Source organism: Myxocyprinus asiaticus, chromosome 23 (genome assembly GCF_019703515.2).
Source record: "Myxocyprinus asiaticus isolate MX2 ecotype Aquarium Trade chromosome 23, UBuf_Myxa_2, whole genome shotgun sequence".
NCBI classification, from domain to species: domain Eukaryota; kingdom Metazoa; phylum Chordata; class Actinopteri; order Cypriniformes; family Catostomidae; genus Myxocyprinus; species Myxocyprinus asiaticus.
Genome location: NC_059366.1, coordinates 35,549,080 through 35,567,097, shown reverse-complemented (window position 1 = coordinate 35,567,097; position 18,018 = coordinate 35,549,080). Strand labels below are relative to the sequence as shown.

The 18,018-nt window shown below is 38.1% G+C and overlaps 1 protein-coding gene across 9 annotated transcripts in view; it reads left to right on the top strand.

The window, feature by feature from the left end:
• The window catches only part of LOC127413886 (sodium/calcium exchanger 3-like), a 70,503-nt gene extending 54,550 nt beyond the window's left edge, over positions 1 to 15,953 (top strand). Inside the window, exons 2-8 of one of the 9 annotated variants that reach the window (XM_051651444.1) lie at positions 1,810 to 1,894; positions 6,868 to 6,886; positions 8,099 to 8,116; positions 8,693 to 8,808; positions 8,940 to 9,039; positions 9,796 to 10,068; positions 11,246 to 15,953. In XM_051651444.1, the coding sequence (XP_051507404.1) occupies positions 1,810 to 1,894; positions 6,868 to 6,886; positions 8,099 to 8,116; positions 8,693 to 8,808; positions 8,940 to 9,039; positions 9,796 to 10,068; positions 11,246 to 11,622 (988 nt within the window). In that variant the 3' untranslated portion in view covers positions 11,623 to 15,953. Of the gene's footprint in view, positions 1 to 1,809; positions 1,936 to 4,377; positions 4,401 to 6,867; positions 6,912 to 7,931; positions 7,954 to 8,098; positions 8,117 to 8,630; positions 8,647 to 8,683; positions 8,809 to 8,939; positions 9,040 to 9,795; positions 10,069 to 11,245 lie in introns of all 9 variants that reach the window. The other 8 variants (XM_051651441.1, XM_051651438.1, XM_051651442.1 and 5 more) reach the window with 8 other exon arrangements.
• Positions 15,954 to 18,018: the final 2,065 nt, after the last annotated feature.

The window sequence follows — 18,018 nt, the reverse complement described above, 5'->3', positions numbered from 1 at the left end:
CCTCCTTTCACTTGAGTGTTTAGTCCTTGGCCATTTGTTGGAAAAGACAAAAAAATACTTGAAGAGTTTCAGGCCCTATTTTGTACCTTATTTTTGGAAAGGGCCTTGTATCTCTCTGCCGTGTGATAGTGAGTGAGTAAGAGGACATTTGGGTTTAATGTGTCCGCTGATGGAGGAAAAGCAGGGCAGAGCAGAAGGGAATGAGAACATGAGTATGTTACACTGAAAGACATATTAGAGAGAGTTGAAGAGGTGTGGGTCTGAGGACAGCTGTTCTGTGAGAAACTGCTCTGAATGAAGGGAGGGTGATGTTAACAGGTCAAACACACATACACACACACACACACAGATCGTCTAATTGAAACGCAGATGAAACAGGTTTTACTCACAGTCACAGAGAAACCAGGTCAACATCAATCACATGCTGAGTTATTAATACACACACACACATGCTGAGAATTCACCATTGAATGTGTGACAGTGAGAGAGTGGGAAAAGTATGTTACAAATAAAAGATGAGACAGATTCTGTATAGCAGTGTTCCTCAACTCGTTTTGCTTCAGGTCTTTACATTGGAAGTCAAGTGTCAACCCAATATATTACCATAATTGTTAGCTAAAAGGGTCTTTAAAAATCTAAAGAAATGTTTTCTCCCCTTTTTTCTCCCAAATTTGGAATGCCCAGTGCGCTCTAAGTCCTTGTGGTGGTGTAGTGACTTGCCTCAAATCTGGGTGGTGGAGGATGAATCTCAGTTGCCTCTGCATCTGAGTCCATCAATCCACACATCTTATCATGTGGCTTGTTGAGCATGTTACTGCAAAGACATAGCGTGTGTGGAGGTTTCATGCTATTCTCCATGACATTCATGCACAACTCACCACGCACCCCACCGAGAGCGAACCACATTATAGCAACCACGAGGAGGTTACCCCATGTGACTCTACCCACCCTAGCAGCTGGGTCAGTTTGGTTGCTTAGGAGACCTGGCTGGAGTCACTCAGCATGCCCTGGATTTGAACTCGCAACTCCAGGGGTGGTAGTCAGTGTCTTTACTTGCTGAGCTATCCAGGTCCCTTTTAAAATCTAACACTGAAATGTTTTAATATTACCATGAACTGTATATGTAGATCCAACAATATGCACAATTCTTAACATGACATACCGATTGGGAACATTTTGGAAATGCATAAACAACAGCAAAAGTGTGATCTAATAAAAAGAAACACTGGGCCAAATATTGGTTTTGTATTACCCATATTACTACATGACATGTGAATTTGAGCCAAAACGAATAAGAGTTTGATTGAACATATGGCCTTTGACAGCAACAACAAAAGAAATGGAAGCATGTTCTTCTGTCTTTTAAAATTTGTTTAGCTGATGTATTTTTCCACCCAATGCACTTTTGCATTTATATGGTAAGTAGCATTTTAGTATTTGCATTTAGAATTTTCTCCCCCTGCTGTCCGCAATCAGAACAGACCAGTCTGCAGTCAGGACCCACCAATTGAGAACCACAAACACATACACACACACACACACATGCACACACATACACACACATATGCACACACACGGTTCTGATTTACCAGAAACCCTTTTAATACTGTTTTACTTTGGATATACCTCTTCTATTAGCCCTATGATTGATGGTACATGACAACTGGGGAATAAATCCTTAAAAGATGATATAGCTTGTTTGCATGACCTATTTGACCTCTGACCTCGGGACAATTTGTTGACTCCTAGCTTCTGACATTGTTTCTCACTCTCTCTTTCTCTCTCTCTCTCTCTCTCTTTCCTGCTCAGTAAAACCATACAGGTTAAGATTATTGACGATGAGGAGTATGAAAAAAACAAAAACTTCTACCTGGAGCTGGCGGAACCACGCATGGTGGATATGAGTCTTCAGAAAGGTACAGCAAACACACTATAGTCACACAGAGCAAATTCTGATGTCTTTCTCTGCCATTCATTCATTCATTCATTCATCCCTTAATTTACATTCATTCAGTGGCTCCCTATCAGATTTTGAGAGCATATAACTATCACTTTGAGTTTTTCTGTTATTTTTCTGTCTTTAGGTTTTGTAAAGACATTTTTGAGTTTTTCATGGGTACCAGAGAACGTGATATGAGATCATACAGTATATAATCTCAGATTATATATAATAGATTGGATAATACAGATTATATACACTAAATAGTGCTTTTACACACAAATAGACACAAATAAATGAACATTTCACCCACTTCTGCTGGATTTTGACTGCATTTACACAATTTGTTTTTTATGTTGGCTGTATTCATGGATGCATCCAGTAGAGAACACCCTAGAGAACATCACAAACTCAAACAGAGACATCTAAGAAAGTGGAAATGGACCACAGAACAATGAATGTGAGAAATCGCAATGGTCAATATGGCAGCTGTAAGAAAATAACAATTTTATTTGTGATTTAATGTATGTTATTGAAACAAGCTTAGTCAAAAATTTTGGAGATTTTGATGCAAAAGTGTACAATAAGTCCCCATTCATTTAGGAGCTGTACTTGCATGCCTATTACCAAGATAGCTGCCTGGGGGTGGTTCCAATATGGCCACTGAGTGGACTGACTTGTCTTAAAGGGACATTGACTCAAAGCACATCCAATCCAACAAAAACCCACAAGGCACAGCTTTAAAACTGACTCATCTCCGACTCACACTAGAAATGCTGTGATGACGTTTTTGTAATGCTTTAAAAATGGCAACATTCCAGTCTTTGTCTTCCAGGTTTTACACACACTTTCCTAAATGACTATTTGAAAAATTATGTGAAGGATTAGCTGTTGCTTTTTTCTGGCTCCTTTAGAATTTAACATTGACCTACATTAAAACATCAACATGGAATCTTAAAGTGTGAGAAATGAATACAGACACACACACAAACACTAGCAAGTAGTTGAGTCTGTCTCTCAATATCTCCCCATAAATCAGGCAAGCGTGGTCAATACTACCAACACCCACTCTGCAGCGCTGCGGTACAGTGTGTGTGTGTGTGTGTGTGTGTGTGTGTGTGTGTGTGTGTGTGTGTGTGTGTGTTTGCATGTATGCATGTGTCCTTGTCCCAGTATTGTACCCTTCAGAAAGAATGAAAAATAAAGAACAGCTGGTCCTCTCTGTCTGAGCACTCCCATTTGCTTGGACACTGCTACAAACCTAGTTATTAATGTACCCAAGCCATAGAACAACATGTTAGCACTTGTGCACTTGTAAACAAGCAGTTTATTAATTATTGGTTGTTGTTTTTGTTTTTTTTTATGCAGACAAAAGTTAAGAATTAATTCTAATATTCATTGAAGTATTTATATAACACACATTAGAGATACAGTTGCAATCAAGACAGTAAGGATTTACAAAGGTAAGCTTTTCTGATGACCCAGAATTTTTAAACTTTACATCTATATCAGTTGAGTGACACATTCAAAGTCATAGTGTGAAAATATAAACTAATATTTCTAAATAGCAGGATTATTTTTTAAATACAGCCGTGTCATAATAATTCAACCCCCATTGCATGTAGCTGTTTCTTAAATATGTAAGGCTACACAAGTAATTGTTTTAAAATAAAATTAAGTCATCAATCTGCAATGGCACTTATATAAGTTTTACAATTTAAGTTAGCGTTGTAAGCAAAAATGTATTTCTATGCAAAAAATTCAATTACAATAAGCTGTCTCAAAAGTTAATAGAGGAGATTATTTCATTACACAAGAAAGGTCATGGCTAAAAGTGCATTTCCAAGGCACTTCAATTTCCAATAGACAAAGTTGGCAGCACCATTCATAATTTTTTTAATATGGTACAACAGCAACCTTCTTGGGGTGTGGAAGAAAGCAAAACTTCACCAAGGGAAATGTTGACTTGAATATTCAAGAAGTAATTAGGAAAGACCTGTAGAGTCCTGGAAGAAGGTTTTATAGATGTATGACACTAAACTGAAAATGAGTTTTAGACCCATGGGTCAGCAGTACGTCTGGAGTAAGATGACAAGGTGATGACAAGAATGACACCATCCCCACAGTTAAGCATGGAGGTGGGTCAGTCCTGTTATGGGGTGTTTTGCGGCTGCAGGAAACGGCTATCCTGACTATGTGACTGACACCATGGATTCTTTCAGGTATCAGGCCATTTTGGCATGAAAAATATGATGCCTTCAGTGTGTAAATTGAAGCTCGGTGATCACTGGACTTTCCTGCAAGACAATAACACTAAGGATACATCCAAGTTGTCCAAAATCTGGTTCAGGGAAAGGTCGTGGAATGTCCTTGAATGGTCCTTTCAGTCCATCATTAAAATCCCATTGCAAACCTTTGTTGGGATTTCAAGGAAGCAGTGGCAGCACAGAAACCAAAGAATGTCAATGAGCTGGAAGCTTTTGCTCATGAGAAATGTGTAAAAATTCTAATAGAGAGGTGTCTGAAGCATGAAAACACCTACCTGAAACATTTATTTGCTGTTGTTAAGGATAAAGGATGCTCCACAAATGATTGAATTTGGGGGTTGAATATTTTTGACATGACATTTGTGGAGAGAATTAGTTATTTTTTATTTTTTAATTTGGGTAAACTGAACTCTTTGTTCTCAAAATCACTCAAATGTGTATTAAAAACTTACTTTGACTGTTTACTGAGGTTTTAGTTGATGTGTTTTAATTCACATCACCAGAATGTATTGCTGGTCAGGGGGGTTGAATAATTTTGATTGCAACTGTAAGTTAAATATAATACACATTCATAACAAAAATGTTATTTAACAACCAGTAAATCGCAATAAGAATTATCACAAAAAATATTTTACGTTTGGGCATTTTAAGTCTATTTCTCAAGGAAACAAAACTCTGAAATATAAAAATGACATTTTAAAAAACACTAAAATTTTAAACAGGGACCATTACTTTAAAATCTGGAAACAGAAACAAAAAAAGCATTGTTTATGTTGAACATTAAAGTCCACATCACCAGAAGGGAAGTGATCGCTCTCTTGGTCATTAGTGCTTTCATAAAGAGTGTTTTCCAGTGCTCTGTTATTGTGTTTTATGTCATAGCCGTTATTGTCAATCTCCAGTATTCTCTTTACAATAAGCCATACAATCGTTTTTTTAATCGCAGAGGATGCCAAAATAAAAGCGAGAGTTTTAAAGTTAAGAAATAACAACTGAAATTGTATTATTGTATAAAATACAATATTTATAATAATTAACAATAATAAAAATAATAATACAGTATATTATTACAAATTACTATAACATTTAAATCGAGTAATGTGATATCCTATCACAAATAAAGATAGCCTAATAGATTAGAAGATTATCACTAGGAGTACTGTTAATTTTGCTGCTGCATTATCCAGTAAAGTAGTTAACAATAAAGGTTTTCTTAATAGGCCACACATGTTTTATGTAATTCTTTTCTGTCTACTCTATTTTATAATGAAATGTGTAGTTATAGAAAAAGTGGTTTTGGTGCATCCTTAATAAAAACATTTAGAATTGAATTATTCCGAACACAAGACAAAAGTCTAATTTAAGGTTTTCGGCCCAGTGTGTCCACAGCTTTCGATTTTGGTTTCGGCCAAGAATTTTCATTTCGGTGTATCACTTGATATAGCGGTTCACAAATGTGTTATTTAATAATTGCTCAGGGCTGCATTTCCCAAAAGCATTGCAAACTTAAGCTGATCGTAGAGACCATTGGCGCCAATGGTGTCTTCTCTCTGTGTCTCTCTCCCTGCGTGCTGTGTGTGTGCTCTTGTGCGTGAGAGAGAGCCCTGTCATCCAAGGCCGTGAGAAATGGAAAAATGACGCAAAAGTATAATGACTGATAAAAATAATATGATTATATTTTTTAAACTTTTTTAAACATTGTCCACCACGATGCAGAGCACTGCAGCTGCTTGATGGTCTCATTATAAAGCTTGAACATGTCAACACTGTATGCAGTTTTAAGAGGTTTTTGCAGTCTTGCAGTGTATGGTTTGGATGTTGCAAAAATTCCATGAATTTTTAAGATCCAAGAAAAAGAAACTCACAAGCACTTGGCCAAGCTACAGCTAGCACACCTCTTTTTAAAGCAGGATATTTTTGGTGCACTTCATGCTCATGCAGTTGTGCAAAGAGGCTCTGGTTGGTAGTGCAGCATTTCATAAAGTTTTGCTACAGTTGCCAGGGTGCCAGTGTCTTTGGGCAGTTTTGTAATTTTTATGTTATGTTTGAATATGACACGTCGGGTTAGACAAAGATTCTGACATGCTATCTTACTGGTATCGCTCATTTTATAGATCTTTTACTGCCTCAAAGCATATGAGGTGGCAGCGTGGAGCCCAGGTTGGGAACCACTGTTCTAGTTAATGTAATTTTCAGGGGAGGGAGCAAAAATTACGTGCCTCATTGTCTCTCTGTATCCATTGTTGGAGCGAATAAAGTCCAGTCCCTTAAATCCGCACATTTAGGAAAACTATTCACTCTGGGCTAATTCAGAAGCTGTCCCCTCTGAATACTGATGACACAGTTACTACTTACTTCTTGTAATATGTTTGGAGAGTTTCCAAAGCAGAGCATTGTCATGCTGAGAACAGCCCCACAATAGCAGTGGAGATTCCATGAACTTCAAACTATTTCCCAGAAGGCTGTGTAATAGGAGCCACTTTCTGTCCTCAGGAGTCAGGAATTTACCAGAAAAAAAGACATGTTAATTTGTTGAAGTGCATGCATAAATGATGTCAGCCATGTTCAGTCATAGAGTAAACATGAATTTTTGTTACATTGAAATGTTATTAGTCTGTCGATACATTTTAAAGGAATATTCCGGTTGCAATATAGGTTAAGCTAAAGCGAGGCATTTGTGGCATTATGTTGATAACCACCAAAAAGTATATTTTAGAACGGCAACAGTAACTGTTGCCAGGGCGCCATCAGAGCTGTTGCTAACGCTGATGTGCAATAGATTAACAATGAACTGTTGAATTTGGAGAGAAAATATGACAGCATGAAGCGAATAGATGTTGTTCAGATTCAATAAATTGCTTTGTGTGTTTGACACATCTTGAATATGTGTTATCATGATTGAAGCTGGTGGCGCTACACAAATTACAGGTTAATAATGTGCATCAAGACCCCCACCCTTACAGACACGCACACATTCAAGAATGAATTATGTGCTTATTTACAAATCCAGCTTCTCATTACAGGTCAATATATTTTTCCAGCTCACACACACACTCACACATTTAATCAAAGCCGGTTTGTTCGCCGTCTCATTCATCCTCAGCATCAGAAAATTACAGCACTGATTACAGAACTATTAAAGTCATTATGCGCGCACACACACACAGAAACACACACAGAGTTAAAAAAAAATACAATGACATCTTGATATACACTAAGTTGCTGTTCACACTGCAAATAAATAAATAAACAAATAATGATTTTCTTGTCTTCTTTTCCATTCAAAATATTTAAACATCCTTAAAAGAAGATACATTTACTTGAGAAGCAAAATTGCATAAGATAAAGCGACTTGTCTCCAGATCATTTTTCTTTGAACTAGTTTATTTCTCTTACCCCACTGGCAATTGCTTGTTTTTACTGGAAAACAAAGCAAGACAAAATATACTGATTTAAAAAAGGTCCTTGCAGTACATTTATAAGAGATTGTTTCTACAGCAATCAAACTTCTCAGGACAACAGTCACATACGTAGTTCAAATAATCTGCCTTGTTTTTAGGGTATTAGCACCTTTTTGTTACATCGCTACATCTCAAATGCTACCACGACACTCCTGTTGCCAAGGACAACCACCTGCTCTGGCGCTCTGGATCGGCCCACACTATCACATTTGATCACATCTGCATGGTCACACCTGTCGCACCTGTCTGGCTCAGGGACTCTAGTCAGGGTGATGAAACGCCAGAGGCTGAGAATATTTTTATTAATGTTAATCTGAGTAAAAAAAATCCTGTTCAACATCTCACTGCCTCATAAACTTCTCCTTTATCTGTCTAATGCTTTCTTCATGTCACTCCACCCCTCTCTCTCTCTCTCTCTTCTCCACACACAGCTCTGTTGTTAGCTGATGGTAAGTCTGAGTGAGTGTGTGTGTGTGTCTCTGGATGAACACACATAACTGTGTCTCCAGGATTGTGTGTGTTATAACACATGCACAAGAGTTCATGCTTTGAGTCACAAGGTTTTTTTGAAATTCATCTCAACCGTCAGGATTTGTGTGCGTGTGTATGTGTGTGTGTGAGTGTGTGTTGTTCTGTTATCATTTTGAATCTCTCAACAACTCACACTTAGCTATTCAGTCAAATAATATTGTGTATGTTGCATAATTGAGGCCCATTGACCCAAAATATTGACATGAATATTCAGAAATGTTATGAACAGTCTATAGATATTCCAAAGAATTATTACAATTATAAATCACTCTTTAAAAGGACAATTCCTTTCATTTTGCATTACAAAATGAGTGTACAGTGTAGATACTGATTACAGAGTGCATGTGGGTGATTTTGCACACACTCTGGCTGAAATGAATTGAAATTCTTTACATTTGTGTGTGTGTTTGAATTGATACACTAATACAAAACAATCAGTCAAACACAGGTTTCTCACTGTTTATTTGTATCTCTCTGTCGTGCAGATATTCCAGACAGGAAGTTGTCATCAGAGGAAGAGGAAGCAAGAAGAATAGCAGAGATGGGGAAGCCTGTATTAGGCGAGCATGCAAAAATAGAGATCATCATAGAGGAGTCGTATGAGTTTAAGGTAAACGCACACAGGAGACCATCTGATCTCACAGCAGTCTGTTGCCTTTTGAAAGGACTTTTATCCTTATAAGTTTCTTTATAATTATTCTAATAATAACACTTTTGTCCTGTGTAAATTCTTTGTTGTAGAGTACAGTAGATAAGCTGATTAAGAAGACTAACTTGGCTCTGGTTGTGGGCACAAATTCCTGGAAAGAACAATTCATGGAGGCCATAACTGTCAGTGCAGGTGATTACCAACACTGAACTATACAACACAGCACTGTACAACCCAAACACAACCCTGTACATACAACACTCTGTGCGCTTGGGCATTTTGAAACAAGTAAGATTTTAATAATATATTGTTTTATTAAAACTATGTAGATTCTGTCTGGGCCTGCATATTACTCTTTTATGAGCCTGGACTGAAATATAAATGCTGCTCTCACAGTGCATATCCTTCACTTATCATGACTACCAAACAGCTTGTGTTACCCAGGCAACAAGATCCCAAAATCTCCACGGGGTCAAGATCACAAATGGCTTTGGTCAGGTAGGGGAGTTGTGTATTGTGGGTGACAACAATACTAACATTAATATTATTTTTCTTTTTCCTACCCCATCTTTCTTTCTTTCTTTCTTTTTTCTTGCTTTCTTTCCTTTCCTTTCCTTCCCTTCCCTTCCCTTCCCTTCCCTTCCCTTCCTTCCTTCTTTCTTTCTTTCTTTCTTTCTTCTTTCCTTCCTTACTTGTTCTCTTTCCTTTTTTACCTGTTTTTCTCTTTTCTTAATTTTTTCCTTGCTTCCTTCTTACTTTTCTTTCATCCTTCTTTCCATTCCGTTCCTTTCCTTCCTTCCTTCTTTGCATTCCTTCCTTACTTGCTCCCTTTCCTTTCTTACCTCCTTTTTTCTTCATTTCTTTCTTTCCTTGCTTCCTTCCTTTCCTTCCTTCTTACCTTTCTTTCTTTCTTTTTCCTTCCTTTCCTTTATTTCTCCTTCACCTCAGGAGATGAGGATGAAGATGAGGGGGGAGAAGAACGTCTGCCATCTTGTTTTGATTATGTCATGCACTTCTTGACTGTGTTCTGGAAAGTTCTGTTCGCCTGTGTACCGCCCACGGACTACTGGAACGGTTGGGCATGTTTTGTTGTTTCTATAGTGATCATCGGTCTATTGACGGCTGTGATTGGTGACCTGGCCAGTCACTTTGGCTGCACCATTGGCCTGAAGGACTCTGTCACTGCTGTGGTGTTTGTAGCTCTGGGAACGTCTGTCCCTGGTGAGTGTATGCTTTTGTTTTCCTGCTAAATGTAAATAATAAAACACAACTAAGCAAAAAAATAAATAAAGGAAAAATTGGTTTATCATCTTTTAAAAGGGAGGAGAAAACGCTTCCCATATCATATGTTGTTGATGTCAAAGGTCATACATTCAGGCAAAAGTCTATGGCAGTGGTTCCCAACCCTGTTCCTGGAGGCCCCCCAACACTACACATTTTGGATATCTCCCTAATCAAACACACCTGATTCAACTCATCAGCTCATTAGTGGAGACTCCAAGACCTGAATTGGGTGTGTCAGAAAAGGGAGATACAGGAATGGCCTGGGTAGCTCAGCAAGTAAAGACGCTGACTACCACACCGTTTGAATGTAGGGCGTGCTGAGTGACTCCAGTCAGGCTTCCTAAGCAGTCAGTTGGCCCGATTGCTAGGGTGGGTTGAGTCACGTTGGGTTAACCTCCTCGTGGTCGCTATAATGTGGTTCTCACTCTTGGTGTGGCGCGTGGTGAGTTGTGCATGGATGCCGCGGAGGATAGGGTGAAGCCTCCACACGCGCTAGGTCTCCGCAGTAATGCGCTCAACAAGCCACGTGATAAGATGTGTGGACTGAAGGTCTCAGACGCAGAAGCAACTGAGATTCGTCCTCCGTTACCTGGGTTGAGGCAAGTCACTATGCCACCACAAGGACTTAGAGCGCATTGGGAATTGGGCACTCCAAATTGTGGAGAAAAGGGGAGAAAAATCCCCCCCCCCCAAAAAAAAGAAAAGAAAATGGAGATACAAAATGTGCAGTGTTTGCAAGGCCTCCTGGAACAGGGCTGGGAACCACTGGTCTATGATATTTTGGTGCAAATACATCCGTCACCTGGTAGAAGCTAACCAAATTAGGCAGATATCAACCTTTGCCAAACAGTTGTGTATGCTGTCTAAAATGTTATTTGGACAGTGAATTATTCAGTTCATAGTAATATTAATAAATTTAAATATTTGATTTTAAGGACATTTTTGTTTAATTTTGTACAATAAACTATTTTAGTACTGTGTTGGCTTGCCACTTGATACCCAATGATAAATATGGGTCCTTTAGCAAAACTGTTTGTGAACCACTGTCATAAATTATATTATTATAGTATGCACATAAAGTGACATCTCTCTGTATCACTCTCACTCTCATTAGATACCTTTGCCAGTAAAGTTGCAGCGGTGCAGGACTCATACGCTGATGCATCTATCGGTAACGTGACCGGTAGCAACGCTGTGAATGTTTTCTTGGGAATTGGAGTGGCGTGGTCAGTGGCCGCCATCTACTGGCACATGCAAGGCCGTGCGTTTGAGGTGCAAGCGGGATCCCTCGCATTTTCTGTCACTCTTTTCACCATCTTTGCCTTCCTGGCGGTGAGCGTCCTGCTTTATCGACGCAGGCCTCATATTGGTGGAGAGTTGGGCGGCCCGCGTAGTCACCGTATCTTCACCTCACTCTTTTTCTTCAGTCTCTGGTTTCTCTACATACTTTTCTCCAGTCTGGAGGCTTACTGTCATATACAGGGCTTCTGAAGAGATGAGACAGGGACAGGATCTGGTGGGGTAAGGGGCTAGAGACGGGGAGAGAGAGAGATGGATTCAATCAACTTCTAGTCATAAACGAATGCGTAAGAGCTAAGGACTTATTCAAAAAGGTTTAAAAAGGCTGAGTCTCTTCAGTCTGAGGATGAAATGATGAAGTGTGTTAAGTATTTTACCTATCTCTCTGAAGGATGGGACAGTCTTAACCTGCATTCTGAGCTTTTCACAGTCTATATTTTTCTCAACACCTGCTGAGAACGACTTTTTTCTAATGAAGTATTTTGGGGAAAAAAAGACATAAAAATAACAAAAAGAATAAAAAGGATTCAAAGGACTATTTTCAAATCTGCTTCCAGGATTAGAAATAATATTTCAACAAAAAAATTAAATATATAACTACATGAAATCTGTTACTGAGTGACATTTGAAGGACCCATAAAGTTTATTTATTTTTTCGTCATTTAGTTTTGGAAGAACTCACAGAGCTTACAGCTTTTATCATCAGGCCAAAGTCCCGGCTAGAGAGAGTGGCTCAGAAACACAGAACGTGGAGAAGAGAGATGAACATGAACTATGGCTGAACAATGCATTTTCTCCCTGATATTCCTGTATGGATATAATCTGCTTCCATATTTTTTCTATACTTTGTGTTTTTCCTGCAAAGTGTTGTTATTTAGAGCATCACTGGGGCTTTGGAGGGTTTCTGCAGAACAGAACATAAGAAAACAGCATACAGAGAGAGAAAATGAGGCCTTTTTGATTTGAAAGCTCTACACTTTCATCGAAACAAACCACTAGTGTATTTTCTGAAAACACAGTGGAGGAGAGCGCACTGCATCTGCTATTACAGTTGTTGTTGTTTTAAATCTGTTTGTTTTTAAGTCTTTCAGTGTTGTTGAACAAACATAAACACCCCAAAGAGTCCCATATAGACCCACCTCACCCCAAATAGTCCTCCTATATAGAATCACATGACCAGGAGTCCCTTTAGTGTGCATCTAAACAGCGTCTGAAGTGTCAGTTATGTAGGTGGTGAATACAAAGGAGCCTTAAATGCCTACAGTCCAAAAGCGAGCATTACAAGTTCACAAACAGCTCCAGATTGTTCTGTGGTTTTGATTTAATCTGCCAAGGAGAGTTTTTAAAATTTTAAAGGAGTAGGATAGAGATATTCTGCCATACAAAGGCAAAACACTGTAACTATACTGTAAGGAGAGAAAAAGAAAAAAGTCTTGTTTAATTTACAGGAAAAAAACTGGCAACTGTAGTTGCTAGAAATTCACTACAAAACAATTTAGTAACCATGTTCAGGCATTACATGATGGATGTCATTTTTGTGCCTGTATATTTTACACATTACTACCATAAATATCATTAAATGATACAATGTTAATATACCAACCTACTGGAACTATAAAAATCTGCTTTGCACTTAAAATGTAATGTTAACAACCACAAGTGGTCAAACAAAAGGCCACATGATTAAATTAAATCAAGAGTGGCCCTTCCAGGAGCAGTGGCCAATAAATAGGTATATAAACACAAAACACCATCAGTAAATAACACGTTACACTTAAATTATGCGATAAACATTAGATTTAAAAAAAAATATAGTAACTGATATTAAAAATAGGAAGAAAAAAATATTTCAATAAACTAATCAAATATGATGGGTTATTGGTTTTTACCATAAGTTTAACAATAGTTCATCATAGAAATGCATGTATTGTCTAAATTTTCACTGTACATGGTAAGGTTAAAGGAATAGTTCACCCATAAATTAAAATTCCCTCATCATTTACTCACCCTTATGGCATCCCAGATGTGTATGACTTTCTTTCTTCTGCTGACAAACACAAGAAGAAGAATATCTCAGCTCTGTAGGTCCATACAATACAAGTGAATGGTGACTAAAATTTTGAAGCTCCACAAAAAGGAAGGCACAAAACTCCAGTGGTTAAATCTTTATCTTCAATAGTGATATGTTAAGCGTGGGTGAGACAAAGATCAATAGTTGAGTCCTTTTTTACTATAAATTCCCTCCCTGTCCAGTAGGTGGCGATGTGCACGAAGAATGCGAATGGCCAAAAACTGAAGAATAAGAATGTGAAAGTGAAATATGAGATTTATAATTAAAAATGACTTAAATATTGTTGTTTCTCACCCACACTTATATCGCTTCTGGAGATATGGATTTAACCACTGGAGTCTTATGGATTACTCTTATGCTGCGTTTATGTGCTTTTGGAGCCTCCGAGATCAATTTGCATTGTATGGACCTACAGAGCTGAGATATTCTTCTACAAATCTTCGTTTGTTTTTGTCAGCAGAAGAAAGAAAGTCATACACACCTGGGATGCCATTAGGGTGAGTAAATGATGAGAGAATTTTCATTTTTGGGTGAAGTACTCCTTTTACAAATGACCAGTTTTTCAATTATTTTTTTAACTGTACCATTTTTATACAGTTTACCCCAACACTGGAACTGAGAAAACTATGAAATAAAGAAAGAAATTTGGATTTTGTAGTTACTGCAATTTTTACACTTAGTTGAGCAAAACCTATATGTCACAGGACAGATAATAGTCTAAGAGACTTTAAAAATGTGTGTGCTACTGCATTTTGCCTTTGTACGGCAGTATTGTCGAGGAGAAGTGATTTTTCGGCTAAGGGCCAGCGTGTCAGCTTATCATGGATCCGTTTAAAAAGAGGTCATTAATTTATCTGACTGACTAATTTTTGCTGTAAAGAGGGGGTTTCTGTATTATCTGGGGGATGTGATGTCAATAAAGAATTGTTTATGATGGCGAGTAAGATGCAGAGGCCAGAACCAAAGAACAGAACCTTTAGACTGCCACCCGGAAGCTGCAGTAGACCCCACTGGGGGGTCACAGTCCTATTCCACCATTATACTATAAGTTTTTACAACTCATGCAGTGTGTTTTGCATATTTATCTCTTGCCTCCTCATCACAAATAGAGGCCAAATTAGTTGTGTCCTGGCTACTAGTGTCAGGATAACAGCACCTGCAGCAAACATGGACTTATTTTTATATATATATATATATATATATATATGTTTACATTCATATACAACTATTGTGTAAGAGAGAGAGAATGAGAGAGTGAGATTCAAATTGCAAATGTACCTGCTGACATTGCTTTGGCCTTCTCTGTGCTTCCAGTGACTTTGTTCATATCTTTGTGCTTTAATTTAACGGTTTAAAAGAAATACATTTTAGAATAATTTGTTGAAATCACAACAAATCACACAGAAAAAAAAAAAAACATGCACATGCACTCTTTATGACTCATACAAGCTCATGTTCATGAGTTTTAGTGTTTTAAACTTTTTTTGTACAGAATGCACTGTCAGATCTAGACACAATGTGAGACCTTTCACCTCTACACTATCTCTGTACGGAGGCAGGAGTGTGTTTGTAAAAGAAACATTTTCTTTATACACACATTGGCTCTGTTCTAAACCCAGTGAGCAGCCTGCATAGACAGCATTTAAAGCAATTGGTGCCAGAATCGGCGCAAAAGCAATCCCAAAATGTATTGTGACAAGCAATCCAAGATGGCAGAAATCAGAGAAATGTTGATTATAAATATAATGAATCCAATACCAAAATGTATTGATAAAATGTTTTTCTATTTAATGTATAGTTTATTTAAATTGTGGATTATTTAATATATAATAGTTTTATTTATCCTTTAGTAAAGGACTTCTTTACTCCATATTTGTGTGTACAGTTTTTTTCTGCTTAGTAGAGTATCACATTGGTAGCTTAGCATTATGCAAACAACACACTCTATTGAAGTCAATTGTGGCTTGAGTCTCCAGTTGCATTTGTTGTGAGGAGCACTACAGAGTTGTTGCCAATGTAGAATCTTTCACTCGTGAGATTTTATTTTAAATACAGTAGAATGCTGCCTTAGAAGTGGGGTTTCCAAATGTCCTGTATTTTTGCCGAAATGACAACATCCTGTACAGGACACCCATTGTCCCATATTTCAGCAGGGAGATGCTTCCCTCCACCCCTGTCTCATATTCATGTGGCAAAATGTTGGTAACCCTACTTAGAAGGCAGATGCCTTTGTAGGCAGTACACAGCAAGGCAGCTCACTAGGTTTTGGAACAGAGCCACTCTCACACTCCTTAAATAGCCATGCAACCAGTTGTATGCAGGCAAAATAATATATTTAAAGGAATAGCTTACCCAAAATGAAAATTCTCTCATGATCTCACCCTCATGCCATCCCAGATGTGTATGACTTTCTTTCCTCTGCTGAACACAAACAAATAGTTTTGGAATAATATCTCAGCTCTGTAGTTCTTCACAATGCAAGTCAACAGGGTACAAAACTTTGAAGATCAAAAAAGTACATAAAGGCAGCATAAAAGTAATAAAAGTAATAAAAGTAGACTCCAGTGACTAAATCCATGTCTGCTGAAGTGATATGATAGGTGTGGCTGAGAAACAGATCAAATATTTAATTCTTTTTTTTAACAATAAATCTCCACTTTCAAACAGCCCTGCTAAGCACTCTTCTCTCTGAAGAATTCTTCTTTTGTTTTTGGTTAGTCACATTCTTCATGCACACTGCCATCTCCTGGGCAGGGAGGAGAATTTATATTAATAAAAGACTTAAATAATAATTTCTCACCCACACCTATCATATCGCTTCTGAAGACTTAGGTTTAGTCAGTAGAGTAGTATGGATTTATTTTATGCTACCTTTGTGTGCTTTTTTGAGCTTCAAAGTTTTGGAATCTGTTAACTAGCATTGACCTACAGAGCTGAGATATACTTGTAGATAGTCATACACATCTGAATGGCATGAGGGAGGGTGAATTAATGATGAGAAAACTAATTTTTGGATGAACTATTATTTTAATAGAAAAAATGTCAGTATATATTTACACAGTTTTCAGCTTGAACACTCAGTGACTTTCAGTGAGCTGTTGATTATGTTGTTAAATGTGCCTAGTGTGGCTAAACTATAGGAGATCTGCACCATATGTGAATATGAATTCAGTGGTACTTATACAGGATGTGCGTCTCTGTGACTGTGCATTGCAGAGAGTGCATGTATATCTCAGATAGGATTTGTGGAGGTGGCAGTCTAATAAACCTCATTATCCACTTGTAAAACAGAATTTAGGTTGGCTGACCCAGGCAGTACCACATTCAGCTTACGTGTCTTACATCTCAGCAGTGGGCTCAGTCTAAGAGCGTCTCAGAACCAGTAGTTTGACTTTGCATTGCTCTTCCTGTTTTTTGCTCAACTCACACACACACATATATATACAGGTGCATCTCAATAAATTAGAATGTCGTGGAAAAGTTCATTTATTTCAGTAATTCAATTCAAATTGTGAAACTCGTGTATTAAATAAATTCAGTGCACACAGACTGAAGTAGTTTAAGTCTTTGGTTCTTTTAATTGTGATGATTTTGGCTCACATTTAACAAAAACCCACCAATTCACTATCTCAAAAAATTAGAATACATCATAAGACCAATAAAAAAAACATTTTTAGTGAATTGTTGGCCTTCTGGAAAGTATGTTCATTTACTGTATATGTACTCGATACTTGGTAGGGGCTCCTTTTGCTTTAATTACTGCCTCAATTCGGCGTGGCATGGAGGTGATCAGTTTGTGGCACTGCTGAGGTGGTATGGAAGCCCAGGTTTCTTTGACAGTGGCCTTCAGCTCATCTGCATTTTTTGGTCTCTTGTTTCTCATTTTCCTCTTGACAATACCCCATAGATTCTCTATGGGGTTCAGGTCTGGTGAGTTTGCTGGCCAGTCAAGCACACCAACACCATGGTCATTTAACCAACTTTTGGTGCTTTTGGCAGTGTGGGCAGGTGCCAAATCCTGCTGGAAAATGAAATCAGCATCTTTAAAAAGCTGGTCAGCAGAAGGAAGCATGAAGTGCTCCAAAATTTCTTGGTAAATGGGTGCAGTGACTTTGGTTTTCAAAAAACACAATGAACCAACACCAGCAGATGACATTGCACCCCAAATCATCACAGACTGTGGAAACTTAACACTGGACTTCAAGCAACTTGGGCTATGAGCTTCTCCACCCTTCCTCCAGACTCTAGGACCTTGGTTTCCAAATGAAATACAAAACTTGCTCTCATCTGAAAAGAGGACTTTGGACCACTGGGCAACAGTCCAGTTCTTCTTCTCCTTAGCCCAGGTAAGACGCCTCTGACGTTGTCAGTGGTTCAGGAGTGGCTTAACAAGAGGAATACGACAACTGTAGCCAAATTCCTTGACATGTCTGTGTGTGGTGGCTCTTGATGCCTTGACCCCAGCCTCAGTCCATTCCTTGTGAAGTTCACCCAACTCGATTTTGCTTGACAATCCT